General features: G+C 40.1%; 1 protein-coding gene across 1 annotated transcript in view; it reads right to left on the bottom strand.

Annotated features, from left to right (window-relative positions):
* Positions 1-11,245, bottom strand: part of FHOD3 (formin homology 2 domain containing 3) — a gene marked incomplete at both ends in the record, with an annotated part of 54,234 nt that extends 42,989 nt beyond the window's left edge. The window contains 3 exons of the mRNA XM_009586097.1: positions 2,919-3,127; positions 7,678-7,728; positions 11,111-11,245. Of these exons, the coding sequence (XP_009584392.1) occupies positions 2,919-3,127; positions 7,678-7,728; positions 11,111-11,245 (395 nt within the window). The remainder of the gene's footprint in view (positions 1-2,918; positions 3,128-7,677; positions 7,729-11,110) is intronic.
* Between the last annotated feature and the right edge of the window lie 6,142 nt (positions 11,246-17,387).

Here is a 17,387-nt window from a genome sequence, read left to right as displayed (position 1 = left end):
CCCCCCCCCCCCCCCCCCAATCTTTTCTTCCCATTCCTTGTGATGGTAAAAACTAGCACAGAGTGATCACCAGTAGGGAACTTGCTCTTTCTTCATCAAGTCAGAAATGATCTTTCTTTGTCCCCTACCCCAGTTCCTCCTCTGACCTTCTGTACCGTCGTTCCTTTGGCCTCACTGCTTCCTCATGCTCTGGTGCTTCTCCACCTGCCGAGATGCTTTCACCAGTCATACTTAAGGCAGTATTTGAACCTTGTTCAGCTACTAATATGTTCAGAAGGTTTCCTACTGTCCACAATGTGCACTTGGGTTGGCCTGCTTAATTCCGCAAGTGCTAAAAAAGCCGCTCCTCTCAGAGAAGGGTTCATCTCCAACTCCTTTGTGGATTGACTTCAGAGATGTCTTAGTTATTGTTGCTCTCCTTTACCGCATATGTGCACTTCATCAAATATTCTCCAATGAAATTACAAAAGAGGAAGTAGCTGCTCTGAAAAAAAATATTAAGTTCCATTTTGCAGTTATGGGACTGCCTTCATTTCCTCTGAATGCCATACCCCAAGTTTTACAAGAGTAAGTCTTACAAGACTTGATTACTTTAGTGGAACCAATTGTTTTATATGAGAAAACACTTCAGCTCAGTAAGTCCAGATTTTTATCTTGGGTAAAGATACTGAGACGTTTCACAGCATGGGACAAAGTTCCACAGACAAAATCCATTTCCTTCTTAAGCTCAATAGATATTGGATGGCCCAAGGATACTTCAGCACAAACGGCCTAAAATAAATCTGACTCTGAAAATCACTTATTGTTTTGCTAGTAGACGAACACACTTCCCGTTTGACTTCAGGTTCTGAATTCTTCAGACGAATATCACGCATCCGTTAACACCGTTCCTGCAGAATCTTTGGAGGGTCCTATGCACAGAACCGAGGAAGTGCTTTCCTTCTGCAGTTTTATCCTTGCTTGAGAAGACAGTGACCCCCTTGTTCAAAGCAACTGCTTGGGGTGCAAGTAATCTGGGTTCTGTCCATGGCTCTATTTCAGCTTTCCTACAACTGGCTTAAGCAAGTTAATGCCTCAGTTTCTCTATCTATTAAAGTGGCATTCATAACATTTCCTAAGGACAGTAAAAGTTGAGATTTTAATTCATTATGGAGCATAAGGAACTCAATAGTTTAGAGGCCATGGCACAAAATCTATAAATAAACCTGCCAGGTGTTGGCTGACGTCCAATAATCGGGCCACCTCCAGATGAGAGAGCCTGCCTTGCCAACATGCTCATTACTTCATATGACCTTTCCAATGCTTTTAGTAGGCCTGAAACAGCAGTCCTTCCTCATGCACAGCTCCCACTGAAGTATGCAGATTTCAGGCCCTTGTTCCGGTGCCGTCCTGGCCATCTGCCTGCAGCTGCCCTTGGCTGGAGGCTTACCCTGCCCCATCCATACGTTCTCTCCTTGCAGTCCATTTGCCAGGCTTCCAGGTGCCCTCTGATGCCTACTGATATTGCCAGGAGTTTTAGTAGAGACGTCCTGCCTACCCACGTGTTGATAGCTTTGCCATATTCTGGCTGCCTGAAGCTGCCCTGTACACCTGCTCTAAATGTATTCTCCAAATGGATTGTGCTGCTCCATTTCATGCCGCAATTTTTTTTTAATGCTTCCAGGAGAAATATGTTAAAATAATCATCATAAAAGAGATACTTGCTCCCTACCCAGCTCTGAAATCCTAATGGTGGAAAAATCCAGCTTATTTGCCCTAAAAGCAATATTGCACTCAAAAAAATGGGCATCTGGATGTTTCTGAATATCAGTGTTACAGGAAAATATCCATGTTTTTTAAGTTCAAATGATTCCACTGAGACCTCTACGGTGCCAGACAAGAAAACTGGGAATATAACTGGGAAAATACATAAACCTAAATTAAATAAACTTCACCTACTTAGTACGGTGAGGATAAACATATGCAACGTTCAGTATTTGTAACTTTTTTCTTAAATTGCCTTGCTTTATAGCATGCTACCAGCCATAACACTCCATAAAATCAAGCAGTGCAAGTTACAAATGCATTAATCACCAATAGCACATAGCAGGAAATCAAATAAAATAAAAATGAATGATGGCGATAATTCACCCTCAACATGCATTCTAGCTCCCAATGTTAATGCAACATCATGTGGTGCAAATATAAATCTGTATGGTGGGTGTTTTTTTGAGGACTGAAGGAGGGGTACGTGATGCAAGTGGCAGAATGACGTGCACACACAAAAAATATTGCTTTGTACACCAATAAATTATATGACAGCAAACCAACCGTGGAAACACTAATTATACTTTCCTTTTTACTAATTGTCTGTGGTCTCTTTTAAGTCCTTTACTGCTTCGTGCTACAATTTTAAGAGTTTTTGTTGGTGTTAAAAATAACCAACACACTCTCCCTGCCTTCAATTCAAGACCTTTTCTGTTTGTCCCATTCAGCCTGTGCTCTGCTGGAAGGTTATTATAATCTTGGCATTCATCTGTTGCATTTCTTTCAGAGAAACCACATAAGCAAAATCTGTTGGCAGGAATATTGTTGGTTTAGTATTCAGTAACTTCTAATATACAAGGAACATGACGCTAAAATTAAGACCCTCTGTATGCTGTATTTTCCAATTATTCCATTCTAATAGCAACAGACAATGATAATATAAATCATAGCAACAATTAGCAGTGTATTCTTTGCTTGAATAGACTAGAAGACATCCAAATGTATGGAAAAAAAGAGGAAATTTAGGAAGACAGCATGAAACAACATAATAAGACCCTTTACTTTGGCACCTCAGAGGTTATATTCTTGCACTCATGCATCAAAAATCACTGCTAGCCCGAGAAAAACTGTGATAAACCATGGCTCTTTCCCCTGCCCTCCTTTTCACTTACCTTCTGAGGGCTGAGGGGTCCCACAAGGGGTGGAGGGGGTCTTCAGCTCTTCCTGGGACTCTGCTGGGCTGACGCACTTGGGTACAGGCGAGGATGGGGCTGAAGGAGATCTCAGGTTCAAGGACAGCTCACTTCTGCCTCGGCTTATGCTCCGATTCTTCAGCTCCTTCTCATACTCCTCCGCTGCCAACCTCTCCAAGTATTTGTATCTGAAAGTTAAATTCCAGAGGGTTTCCGTAAAGAAAAAGAAGTCTGTGGCTGATGCTTGTTTATGGATGAAACACCTGCAGAGAAAGAGCTGACTTCCTGACACAAGGGGTACAGCACTAAACTGCCTGCCTGGTCAATCTGCCAAAAAACGCACACCAAAGCAAAGACTATTGCCCTGAAAAACATTAAATTGCTCATGACAAAACATAAGCAAAAAACAGCAGAGTTAAAGAGTCCTTAGATATAGTATCGTGTCTGCATAGTCCTTCTCCTTTTAGAAGCATTTGTCTGTCCTCCTTTTCACCCTCCTCCTTCACCTCCTCGTCCTCCTCCCAGCCCTCCCTCTCCCAAAACTAAAACGAGAGGGAAAAAAAAAACCAAAAGAAAAAAAAAAAAGAAAAAAAAAAAAGACCTCCAAAGCCAGAGCCCTTTAATACTGATGCAAATAGCCGAAGTCTGAGACTTGCTGCAAGGAGAGGAAAATGGTTCAGTGCAGCAGACAAAAACAGATCTCCCTGAAAACAATACCAATAATAAATGTTTGGATTGATTATCTAAAGTCTCTGAACCTGCTTCTATTTGCTCTGAGAGCAATGCACTGGAATTCACTTTGTTCTCTCCAGAGTCTACAATGGAAAGTTTTCTTTTTTTTATTCTAAAAAATTTCTCTGCCGGACTCAGACATCCAATAGCTTGGACCTGACGTCACATGTAGTTTATTCATCAAAGTCACTTTAAAAGAACAAAGATACATCTGTTTTGCATTTTAGGCAGGCAGAACTCACTAACTGTTTATTAAGACCAGCTACCAATCATATTCTTCATAGTGTGCTTTATACATTTCGACCAAAATAACTTTGAAATATGTGCCTCTTCCAGATGTCTGCTAATTTTATCCACCATTATTTGCTAAGGAATAAATTCATGAATACAGCTGGATCGGGCTTTAGACTGTTTGTCTTACCCACAAGTGAACTGTTAAACAGGTTAATCAAGACTACTGCTTACGTCCCCCCAACACTGTGGTCATCCTCCTATAACCCACTGTTGTAAACACTTCGTAACAGGGAACACCTCTCCTCCCCCCTTCTGCCTCACTGACAGCCCAAATTAGTGTACAAGGGTGCATTAAAAGCAGGCAGGGTAAAGAAGTCAGCCGTATGTGGTAACAAACATGCTTAGTACATATGGTAGCCACACGCATGCACGTTTGCAAACATCCATATAGAGCATAGAAACGTGTCTTTGAAGAGCAGTCCTTGTGTTTTCAGGGGCAATTTGCTTTATTGCAAACAGCAATAATGAAGAACAAACTCATTTTCTTTTATTCCTCTAGAGGTATGCACAGGCTTTGAACAAGTTCTGCAAGAAAAAGAACCCCTACAGACTCTGGATGAAAATATAACAAGCCACATACTTGTATGGTTATAAAATAGGAACTGTTTACAGTTTTAACACGAAGCCAATTCTCGAGAATGATTTTTGCCTTTTCAATAGAGGAAAAAGCCTTTTGCTGGCATTAGCATAATGGTTTGTTACAGTTCATGAAGCCAGTCTTTCTTTTGACGTTGGTCACTTACGTATTGCGCCTTCCGCCTCCTCACAAGTAGAGCAGATGGGACTTCAGAGTCATAAAGAGCCATTCAGACTGATCACTTAGCTCAAACAGGTACAGCCCAGCTGGCTGCCGCCGAGGAGGGTTTTGCAGTTTGCCAACAGACTACAACAAAGATCTGGATGGATCCTTCTGTAACGGGGGGAGCTACAATGTTTTATTGTCCTCAGCTCTTTTTCAGCTGCTTTAACATTTTAGCTTCTGTAGCTGTGCGCTGCACAGCCAACCAGCAAAGCAGAGGACTATCATCAAGATGTGCCTTCTCAAAATGTATCTGTTCATTATACTGAAAGAAAAAAGGGAACCAGAACAGCAACACTCATGGCAGCACATCAGCATAACTAGTTATCAAACGGGAAGCCTAATAACCAGATATAGCCATTTAACCGAGAAATGAAAATCATTCAAGAATCAGTTATTAACACTTCACACTTGATAAGTGACATTTATTTAGGTTATTTTTTGTTTCTGCCCAATGTCTTAACAATGAATGAATGCCAGCATCAAATACACAAGGTCTCATGAAGACCAAAATCTGAAGGAGTTGAAAGGATTAGCTACCATCCCTCTGCTGCAATTAGCTCCTTCACTACAGGATTGACACATTGCTTCTGTATATACTGCCATATTCCTTTAAATCATGGAAACCTGCAGACATCATCATGCCTATGCCGACTCTTCTCTATAGACAAAGAGCCAAAAGTCTGTGGGCTATCCATTTGGTATACCTCATGAACATGACATTCCACTTATCATCTTCAAGTAGATGAAAATATCATTGCGAGTTCTCTAGGTCTCTGAGCAACGCCCTGAGGGTGACTTAAAATGTTTATGTACCAAAAAAGTCACAGGGTTGAGAGAATTTGAGCTGTAAATCACATTAGAGAGGGCTTGGGAGATCACCTTTCTTGGGTTTATTTTTAAATTACCACTGGAGAACACCCAACCAAGCAAAGTAAAAAAGGCCTCAAATCATTGAACAGCAAGAACACGTGAAATGAATGGTGCTGAGTTACACTCAGACCCCTTGAAACTGCAGGAATCTTTCTCCCTCATACTGAGGCCACCCCAGAGCCACTGGAAAAGTGGGTGCCTGTACTCTGGAGCTCCAGGGTGATGTTATAGTACACAGAATGTTCCAAAGACCTGACAGAATTTAGACAAACCAGTGCTTTTAATAGAGACTTTCCTATGTGCTCAATATTATCACCTTCTACCTTCCCAAACTGATACGGAGGAAATGTACAATCCAGATTTTAACTAGGATTTTAGCACCTTAGCTATAGCATTTTCTCACAGTCTGTGCATTCTCTTAAAACAAGTGGACATGCAACTTGCTATAGGAACTGAAACTTCATTTGTGCAAAGGAGTTTGTTCAAAAAAAATAGTTACAGAAGGCCAAAGTAATGGACTACTGATGCAAGACTTCACTTGCAGAAGTTTTCTCCAATATTTATGTGCTGTCAAAGCAAACATGTGTCTTTCCTCTTTATGAGGAAGAATGGATAGTTTAACATTTCAGTTCAAAAGAGCCCTAAGGATAAAGACACATTCCTAATGACCAGTGAAATTGTCTCAGACTGCACAGCAGTGATGCCCTGCTGGTGAACACCTCCCCCAAAATACTCCAGTTCACTTGGCATATTCCCTTATAACTTGAAAGTGCTGGAGGCTTGCTTCTAATTTGTTTCAAATCTGGCTGACGAGCACGCTTGCTGTAAAAAGTTTTACTCAGGTAAGATCAGTGTATGATGCTTACGTTCTCAGACGCGTTTCATTTCAGAAAATGCTTCAAACTATTTGTAATTGTTTTGACTGGAGAAAAGAAAGCCCATCCACCTTTTCTCACTCTTAGAGATGTCAAAATAATTTTTTAATATTAGCTACTTCAGCCACAATAGATCAGACTGCAGACATTTGCAGAAATGAACTGCCTCCTGTATGACGGTTTTGTGAAAAGCAAAAACAAAACCAAAACCACCCAAACCAAAATGCAGCGACACAACTATTTCTGAGATGGCTGCTCTCATACTCTGATAATGTAATTCCAATTCTTGACAATCCAAAAGTATGTCCAGAGAGTAACCTCTAGAGACCCATAAAAGCAGAACTGAAGCAATCTGGATGATTTTTCATCTACTATTTGTTCAGTAATGTGCATATTTTCCAGGTAAAAACAAGAGCTCCCTCCTGGGTGTAATTACTAGTGGAGGTAGAGATGAAGCTACTGAAAGGCAAAGGTCTTTAGTCGAGTATTCCTTGAAAAACGTGCTTTCATAAGCACACAGCTCCCAGCCTAGCCCTGATTTTGTAAACTATTTAACTGAATTAAAAAAAAAAAAAGCTCAGTCCCTTTAAATATGCTATTTAAATAAAACTAAATCAATGCCCAAATGATAAACACTGCTAAGCTTTGTAATTTACTTGCTGATGTTTAGACAGACCAGCATAGAAAACTTGGCCCTGAAAGATAAAAATACGCTGGGAGTGGATCAGAACCGTTTCCATCAGCCTGTGACTACAGTTTTTCAGTGCTTCTGACCCCAATTTCCTTTATCCTCAGTTGCCTTTTCTGACCCTCCAGAAAGCTTGGGAGCCACTGGGTGAGAAACACAGGCTTATTCAATTTATAACTGTGCTAAATTTGGGCAAATTTCTGAGGCAAATGGAGTAAGCTTATTTCCCACACAAACAGATAAAAGATAGATCATCAATCATTCTTATGCATTCCAGTCCCACTGCTCTTCATTTATTGCTGTGCTTACAGCTGGACTTCATTCTCCTCTTTAATGAAACAACTGCTTTCTTACAGAAGTCTTTTGGAATAAAAGTGTTCTGTGCATGCAGAGTTAAAAATGTAAATACACGACAGCTCCACAGTAAAGAATATAGGAAGTGCAAACAACCAAAGGATGGATGCATTGTATACAAACCTCTCTTCTCTTGCTTGTCTTAATTCTTCTCTTTTGTCTAAATAATCACGGCTAAAAAGAGAATTGCAGTAAATTGCAGAGGAAACCACAAGAATAAGGTAAGTAACAGAAGTATAAGTACAGTAGGAGACACCAAGAGCAGTACAAACAAGCTCATCAGAGACAACGAAGGCTGTTGTTGACAAAAATTATTAGTTTGTTTTTGTAAAAAAGGCTGAAAAGTATGTGTGTACACTTACCCATGCATACACCACAGGTATGTGTATACCAAATATGTAGTTCGGAATGTCATTACAAGTAATTATAAAAAAAAAAAAATGAAAAAGTGAAGAGCCTGAAGCACATTTTGAAACCTGGTATCTGAAATTAGATACAATGAACCGGACTCATCCATAACGAGCAGGCACATTAGTGGCTATTAAACCATTCCTCATTTGCTCCATCTAGAATGCTCTGAAACAGTGGCTGTGGCACCTGGCAAGCGAGACCAAGGCAGGGAGCATACCGTATCGGCCCTCTTTCTAATATACCTTTCCTCAGTCTGTTTTAGCTGCCATGATTGGAAACGGGACAGTGAACGGCATTACAGAGTAGAACAATTCTTTGGTCTTACAAGCTGCGTGCGGGATCATGGGACATGTAACAACCTTCCACTTCTTTATTTTTCACCCTGAGGTTTAGATACAAGCCCCTTCAGCTGCCCCTCCCACAGCTCCTCAAGTAACTCAAATATTTAGCTTTTGCCAAGTCAACTTTGCTGGACACCTGAGCCCTTGATTTCAGGCAGGCCTGTCACATCCAGAAATCTGGATGTAAATTTAACTCGGAGCACAGCAGAACCCAGTGAACGTCCAGCCTGCCTCAATATCACAGCAATGCAGTTCCTTACAATGTATTTTTAATATTTTGTTGAATCTCGTAGACAAAACTGGTAAGACTTTCACCTTATGAGTTAAGATTCTTCCACAGAGTAACCAGTGAGTACCACAAAGATTTTCAGAACTACTCCATTTATTTTTCCTCTTTATATTGTGTCATCAAATGAATTACTTATTATCTACTATACCAATAGCTATCAAACATCTGCTTGCAAGTGCTCTTCAAAAGTCCATTAATAGGGAACCCACATTATTGTTTCAGGCTGTCTCCACATCCTTTGAATCCCTGAACTGGTTATACTTTTATCATATTTTCAGAGTATTCTTTGGAATTACAATAGCTATGGGAATAACTGCAAGGGGGAAAAAAAAAAAATCTAGGAGTTTTTCAGCAGGCAAATTTTAACATTCCTCTTTCCCCTCTGACAACTTTCACCCTTCCCTACAGCTGAAGAATAACGCTTGTATTTTAGGACAGATTTTTATACACATGCAATGGGTACAATAGTCCTTCTACTGAGAAAAATGTTCATTATGTAAAGCATTCCTTTTGCTAGCAATAGCTTATGAAGCTTTTTAACACCTCTCCTAAAACCAGCCTCTTTCACAACTGGTGATGCTCTCCTTTAAATTATCCTCAATTTGTCAATAATGGTGCCAGAACCTAGTGCAATGTTCTCAAGGCAGATTTGGAAAGAGAGAGATAACAAATGAGTCATGATGGTAAATCCAGTACTGCTCACAAGTTAAAAGGCTGTGAATTGCAAGTGCTATTTTTAATCAAAAATACATCTTCAGAGACTGGGTTTCTAGCCAGACTGATGATACGATAATGTAATCCCAAGAACTCTTACGAAACTGTCCATGACTGTTTGCTGTGGCTTTGTCTTCCTCCTGCCAGACTGTTTAATCAACCGTGGGATGCTGTCTGTCTGCGAAGTTTGGTGGCTTTGGAGACCCTCTACTCAAACACGAGTTATAACTTTTGGGTGACCAGGGAGCTCAAATCTAGAAGATGAAAATACTGGGCATTGAAAAATTGTCATATTAAGTATGCCACACAATCATGACGTTTAGTTAACCAGTTTCTGACTCTGGAGTAATGGGATGAAGATGTATATTTTAAAAAAATTTGTTTTTCTGACTTTAAGGAAGCTCTTTTAGTGACAGAACAACTACTGTAGCCAACCTCTAGTGAAATGTGCAGATCTGTTATTCAAACAGGTCAAGCTGCCAAATGTCCTGGTGGCTTTTTTAGTCTGGGAGTTTCCTTTCTGAAAGATCATGTTGGCTGTCCACGACAGCCTGCTGCAGCCTGATGATACCACTTAGAGGGAGAGTTTTGGAAGAAGCTTGAAGACTGAGACCTGATTGTTTCTGTTTCAGGAGAACTTGGGCAGCTGTTGGCTGCCAAAGATCCTATTATGGTGCTCTTCCACCTTCCCTACGCCTCTCATTTTCTTCTAAACTAGCTATCTTCTGGAGCCAGGAGAATATCTCCTTCAACCAACCAACCAAATAACCACTAGTAAGTTACTCCTCTTTCCAAATTCACTATGTCACAGACCATTTCCACTTCTTACTAAAGAGATGATTACAGTGAAAACAATCCTGCATACTAATAAACAAGCTCACAAGAAACCCAGTGCCATCTTTTCCATGAACACCAACTCTAATGCTACGAAACATTTATCCTACCATTCTTTAGATTACTACGTTATGTCTTCTAACTACTAAAAATATGGTTACTTTTCTCTTCCGTTCACCAGGAAACAAACTGGTTTCTTAGTGTACACTCTGCAGACAGTAGGCAAACCACTTCATGTATAGGCTCCTTATCTATCCTAAGCCCACTGCAGTCTTTGCTAAAGTCTGTGCTGGGATTTCCAGGCATGGATTTAACAGGAGGAGAGGGCTAGTCTCTTACTGTCCTCAGGCAGCACACCCTGGGATCCCATGGCATATAACATGTTCTCAGATGTGAAAATGGAGAGTCCTATATTCAGCTGGGGCCTTTGTCTGGCCATGGTTTGAGCCATAATTTTGATAATTACTTTCTGTCAGCTGCTGTTTCCAGGAAGAAGAGACACATGTTCAGAAAAGCAGGAAAAAGTAGTTTAAAAACACTACCATGTATCCTGAGACAGCAAAACACTTTTACTTTGCAGAAGATAGAAGCAAAAAGATGTCTCAGTGCTGTCCCTTCCTCTCTTCTTGATACCTTCCTCCCACTGTTTCATCTTCAAACCCTATACCTCACTGAGACTATACTTTGAGGAGTATATTAGCTAATAAAACCTGGCCTCTGCAGATATCCAGTCAGTATAATTGGCAAATACATAGCTGTCTTTAAAAAAAATTGTTGGTTTATTAAATGCCAAAATTCATCATGATGTGTTTAACATATCAGTTCTTAAGATACTTAGATCAAGAAAGGTATCTAAAGAGATACACAAACTATCCATCAATTTAATTATTTTGCAATTGAATGTCTTAATGATTTACAAATCCGTCATACATTAAAGCAACAGACTGAGAGCAAATTTGGTTCCTACTTGAATTTGTTTCTTTCTTCACGTTCTATCCTTTGCAACCTTTCTTCTCTCTCCTGACGTCGTCTTTCTCTTTCTGCTGCCAAGGACTCCTGGTGCTGCCGAAAAGATGATGTAAGGAGACCACCCAAAGCTGGTCTGCAGAGAAGAAAGATCAGATTTCTCAGTGTCACTTTTATTGATTATACTGGCAAAAAATGAGTAGCAATCATTCAGCAAGTAACATAATCCCAACCAACAGAATGACATAGCAATATTTATGTATGGATGCTTCAAAGCACTGGCTAAGTATCTTCTTGCTAAATTGATTTTAGATACTGTGATGAGCTTAAGAACAACAGATAGGGTGGGCTTCTTAAATTTCCAAATTTCCAAATTTATTTACAAATAAAACATGTATAAGAATTCTTCAGTCTATTTCAACTGCAATATTGTCTAAATAATTTTTTTTTTACGGTATAATCCTGTTAACTGAAAAGCTGAATCCTGTAATGGATTTTTTAAATTTTAAAGAAAAAAAAAAAAGCTGGAATATTTTTCCAGCACTTGCCAAACATGTTATGCAACGATGTTAAAAACAGATGTGTCACAAACACCTGAGAATCCTGTATACAGAAAAACAAAAGTAAAAGAAGATGTCAGAACTGCCCTTCAGAATTTGAATCCTCTCTTAAGTAGGGGTATATTTTTCCTTTACACATTAACAAATTCTGTTATCATTATTTCCTCGCTGCATGGGCTGCAAGAGCAAAATGAATCACGTATAGGAACATATCAGTAAAATACACAGGGACAGCACAGCTAGTTATAATAATCATGAAGTGGCATCAAATTAGTTATTAAAAAATCAGAGGAAATGGGGCTGGAGGAGAACAGATTACCCGTTTTCCTCTCCTTGCCCAGGGCAAGATTTAGTCTTCTCAAACCGTTCTTGAAAACTGTTTGTCTGACCTGCCTTAAAAATCCTTAATGATGGATGTACCACACCCATCTAGTGCTTAACCACCCCAGCCAGCAAGAAAGGCTTCTCTGCTCTCTAGCCTAAATTTCTTTTTTTTGCCATTTAGACCCATTCATTCTTGTTCTGTCCACAGTGAACAAAAAGAACAGTTTACCACCACCTGCTTTATGGCTAAGCAAGAATTAGTCCGAAAAGGGACTTTCTCTGCAGTCCTCCGACCATAACTATGAACTGGATGCTCCATGGTAGGTTACTGTAATGAAGAAGGCTCAATGACCCCACCAGCAATGCATATCAAACTTCTCGCTGATGTTCAGGAGGCTGTTAAGATGCATGAGATAAGGTGAGTACATGCCCAGCCAAAAAAGTGGGACCTTTGTTGCCATTGGCAACCTCTACAGTAAAGACTTGTGAAATACGTAAATGATTTTTTCTTCAAGATGAAACAGCTTCAAGTAGCAAATACGCTTTAAAAAAGCTACATTTATATTCACTTATAGTTTGGTCTTGACACAGTTTTTTTTTTTTTACTGCAAATACTACTTTGGCTAGGAGAGTGGCTCCTCTCACACATCTTTCCCCCAGCATGGTGGTATTGGTATCACCAACCTCTCACATGGCAACAGAGTGACCTCAGAGCAAACACGTCTTTCTTTCTGTCTCTTAGACAGGAAAAATCTCTATTGTACAGGGTAGCTTTATACAGATGTAAATGTATTCACACTGATTGAATTAGACTGATAAAATCAAAAAGACATAACTCATGTAGAGCGGTTTCTGTACATTGTTGTAACATGAGTTTTGCAATGAAAGGATTAATGAGAGAAATAGATACTGCCTATTCTGAAAAGAAACTAAACCCAACCACCAATGCAAACCTGAATAAATTTTCATTATTTTTAAGAACTCAGACCCTTTCTCTTATTTATTTACATGCCTATGGCTGCATAATGTAGACTTTTAGTTTAACAGTAGCAGTTCACCAGTGAAAATAGGTGCAGGAGAAAACAAAAACATTAATGCAAACCTATCATGCCTGAGTGTCTAAGTCTGTCTGAAGAGGAATGCCACAAAACATAGCCATTTCAGCCCCACTGGCAGCAGGGCAGTATGAATATAATTTCAATAATTTCAATAAATTGAATTTCAATATGTCATATCCCACCCGCATAAACATTACATAAGATGGTATAAAACTTGATACTCTGTAAGCCTCCCTGCTGGCACTCCTCCAGAGCTACAGTATCAATGCTGGAACATACTCAAACCCATAAAAATCTCTAATATGCCTCAGCACTTAGAAAAGGGGAAAAAAAATCCCCAAACCCTGACAGTCAAGTACATGTGGTGAATTTTCCCTTGAACATATTTTAAATTTATTTCGACCTATGACATTTTATTGCATGTTGCAAGAGAAAGCTCTCAGCAGAAACAGTGGCACCACCGTGCTAAGATTCAAGAGCTAGAGCTCTTGTGGTAGCATGAAAAACCATGGCAATAATGTTGGATATATCATCAGAAATTGCTCTAGGAAGGGGAAAACTGGACAGTGCCTCTACATGAGAACATCTGGAAATAAACTGGAAGAGATGCAAAAAGAGGGTCCCTATCAAGTCTGTGCTCGTATCTGATCTGCGTATTTAGCTTGCTATCCCACCCTATCCCATCCCATCCAGCTGAAGTATGCAAACTCCATTTGGAGTCAAAGGAAGTTATGACGTAAGAAAACCTGAAGGAAAATTAAGGGGAAGGATGGGGTGATGCTGAGAGACCAAAAGAGGGATTGTAGGTCTGCACAACATCTAGCAGGTTGGACACCTTCAGCTCTAACTAAGCTCTTTGGGGCTCCACAGTAAATACACGTTCTTATCCAAGGGATTACAGGGAAATCATATGGAGATGTGCAGCTCAGTCCTGCAGATGGGATTCTAACCTGACCGTGGTAGTAAAATGTCTCCACAAGCCAAAACACCTTGTTTGGAGGTTTGATCCAGCACAGTTTGGCTAGCGTTGCTCACTCAGCTAAAATTTGCAGATGTATGAACAGCAGCCTCACAGTCTAAATAAAAGATCCACAGCCATATAGCCAGGAAAAAAAAAATGTCTAAGAAACTGAAAATGAATATCCACGTGCCATATTAGTTTGCCACCTCTTGGAAACTGATCAAATCAACAATAACTACCCAAAACTTGGTATTTCCCACTGGTTATTTTATGAGTCCATACTTTAGCTGAGTTACAAGCTACAGTACAGTGAGCACACACACACCTGATTCAATTCATTTGTCCCAAACACAGTCAGTTCTGGACTGCCATATTGTATACAACAGTTTATTGCATGAAACAGTCAAAACTAACAGTCAAAGCTGCGAGAAGGTTCTGTTGAAACAGGTTATAATTAAACAGACAGGAATATGGCCAGCTGACTCCTTGTGTGGCACTGACTTCTTAAAACACAAATAGCCAGGTTTTGGGTTTTCAGTCACATTTAGAAAAGAACAGGCAAAGAACCAGCACTGATTGCTGAGTTAGTGCTCGCTTAGTGGTTAGATCCTGCACCGTCCAGCCCACTCGACCGGGCACATCTCCCCTCCGTGAAGACCACACCTCACACCAAATGCTGAGACCATTTGCCTTATGAAACCTCATAAACTCAGAGCTTCACTGTTGCTATCAAACACTGTAACTCAACTGGTGCATCAACCCTCTTTTTTTATGTGAACTGCAACTATAAATGAGCAGATTTTAGCATCTAGTAAACTCTGTCCTTAATTTGCTACACGTGCCTGAACTAAACCTGGAGGAAAGAGGTGTTACTTTCAGGGTGTACAAACCTGTACAACAGCCAGAAGGAAAGGCAAGCGGTAAGAGGTATTCCTCAAATATTCTAAACAATTTGAAAAGGGATTTGTCTATGTTTGGCTTGTCTGTAAAATCTGTTTTTTTGTCTCTGTATCCCCCTGGCGATAAGGCTTAAAGTAAACGTTCCCTTTCGCTGAACTCATACCTGAATTGACAATGGCAGCGGGACCGGCCAAACCAGCTGGCGGGAAGGCTTGGGCTGAGCCTCCAGGTAATTTTGGTGCTTTGATGCCGTTTAAAGGGTGACAGTACCTTCAGGCCTCAGGAATATTTAAGTTTTACTGCCATAGGCTGCATTTTAAAAACGGGTAAGCAAGGAAAAGGCTAAAAAAAAAAATCTGGCATTGAATCAAAGGTGGTAAGAGATTTTAACAGAAAAGAGTATGTGAATACTCAATGAAAGCGTAATAGAGTGATCACTCACAAAACGGGGTTATAGCTAATATATGCCAGCATTTTAATGTTGGTGTCATATGTTACCAACTGGTAATATCAACCATTTGTTCAATTCTACAAATACAATCCAGAAGGATGCTTACTCTGACTACTATTTTTAGTCTTGTGGGGAACACAAGGCTATTAAGAATTGACTGTTAATACAAAAACATTAAGAAGAGCTTTCTTCTGCCTGCTGTTAGAACCAGCAAAAGCTAAACAAGCTATGTTATTACACTCTCATTCCAGAAAGAAAACACACAGCAAGAATATGTCTAAGTCTGGGGATTTGTGAATATAGCTCCATACCAAGGCATTAGGACCTGGGAACAAAGAGGTCATTCGTTTCTTATCTTGTTGGAAAAAGACAGGTAAAAGCAAAGAACAGGAAAAAAAAAGAAGGAAAAAGAAGGCAACACAGCGCAGAAGATACAAAGCCAAAACACTGGTTGTAGGCCAAAACTCTTCTGAATAAAAATTCACCTAACCTGACCTACTGCATTTAACAGAGCAGTGAATTAGTAATCATTATGAAAAACACCAGCTCAGGGATACACAAGATATCTCACACTTTTTTGCAAGTGCAGTTTTCTGACAATACTCCATCACAGACTATATATTGTGAAGGGGAATATGTGATCTGAATTACTCTAATCTTGTTGAAAATTGAAAAAAATATTTCTGTCTTACTCTAAGCCACTTTGTTAGAGCAAAATCACAATTACCAACTTCAAATGTTCTTTGTTCACGTTAACTCTGAAATACACCTCTTTTGTGGCTGCGTTTTCCTCCGTTAGTTGAACTTCAAAAATTTACTAAATGGAAATGGATATCTATAGCAAGAATACATAATACAAATGTGTATTTTTAGGAGCTGAAGAAAAATTAACAGATGACTTATGAGAGGAAATCCCTTTAGGTCATAAGGTTAATATTCAGGATTTTCTTTAATATAACAAGGGTCAAAATCATTAATAACCTTAATAAGGAAGCACTAATTACCCATTTTTCCAAAATGCCCCTGCTCCAGCAGTCATGGGAATGCTACAGAGAGGGAAAAACAGTCGGCAGCTCCTACTCAGGCCTTAAGTAACTCTAAATGTCTCTTGGCTTTAACAAAATAAATCCGCTTTCCAGCTTAGAAAGAGACAAAAGAGGAGGCAAAGCTGCCAAGAGCCATATTGCTTTTCACAGTTAAAGAAACTCTCCATGTGTTATGTCTCCCTACATGACAGGGCAAATTCAAAAGTGTGTTGATACAAGATTTTGCAAACAGACTAAACATTACTTGAGGAATCTTTACAAAACTTCTCTCAAAAATAAACACAAAATTGAGAGGTAAAACTACTGACTAATGCTTCCTTTGAGAAAGAAACTTGAGAATGACCAAGAGAAGAATTGATTAACGTTAGACTTTTAATTGGCCTGAGGGACTACATAAAATAAAGCTGCAGTGGGGCAGCGCCGCGCAGAGCCAGGGCAATGCACAGGGACCTTCTACATACACGCTCCTCTCGCAGCCTGACATGTGCAGGCTTTACACCGCGTTTCTGTCTTTCTCCAACCTGTGGCTTCTTCTCCTCATGCGAGTCACAAATCACCTGGAAGTGGCCTGCAGAGCCCCCCCGCCCCTGTAGATCCAGGCTAAGGTACGTGTCCCCTGAGCATCAGCACAGCGGGTACCTGGGGGTGACTGGTGCCCTCCGCGCGCACCGCGTGTTCAGCCAGCAACACGTTGCAGTCTGAAACCATAACCTGGCTCATGCTTTCTGTTTAAACATATGACCTATGATGAAGCCTACAAAGCTGCAAACAAGAATACTGCTTACGCAGTAGTTCAACAAGCGGCTAAGCCAGCGTAAGCCACTGCTGCTTCCCAAATTGTAAATCATCAAGGAATTCCTAAGGTTGCTTTTCCTCTTAAAATCTCAGCAATAAAGTTGAGGCTTTTGCCCTGGGCGGCTATTATCAATTACCAAGCTATCCCTTCCTCATTACCTTATTCAGAGTGAAAGATGTGCT

The sequence above is a fragment of the Fulmarus glacialis genome, unplaced genomic scaffold, assembly GCF_000690835.1.
Source record: "Fulmarus glacialis isolate BGI_N327 unplaced genomic scaffold, ASM69083v1 scaffold26379, whole genome shotgun sequence".
In the NCBI taxonomy this organism is placed as follows: Eukaryota; Metazoa; Chordata; class Aves; order Procellariiformes; family Procellariidae; genus Fulmarus; species Fulmarus glacialis.
This window is presented reverse-complemented; position numbering and strand designations above follow the sequence as displayed.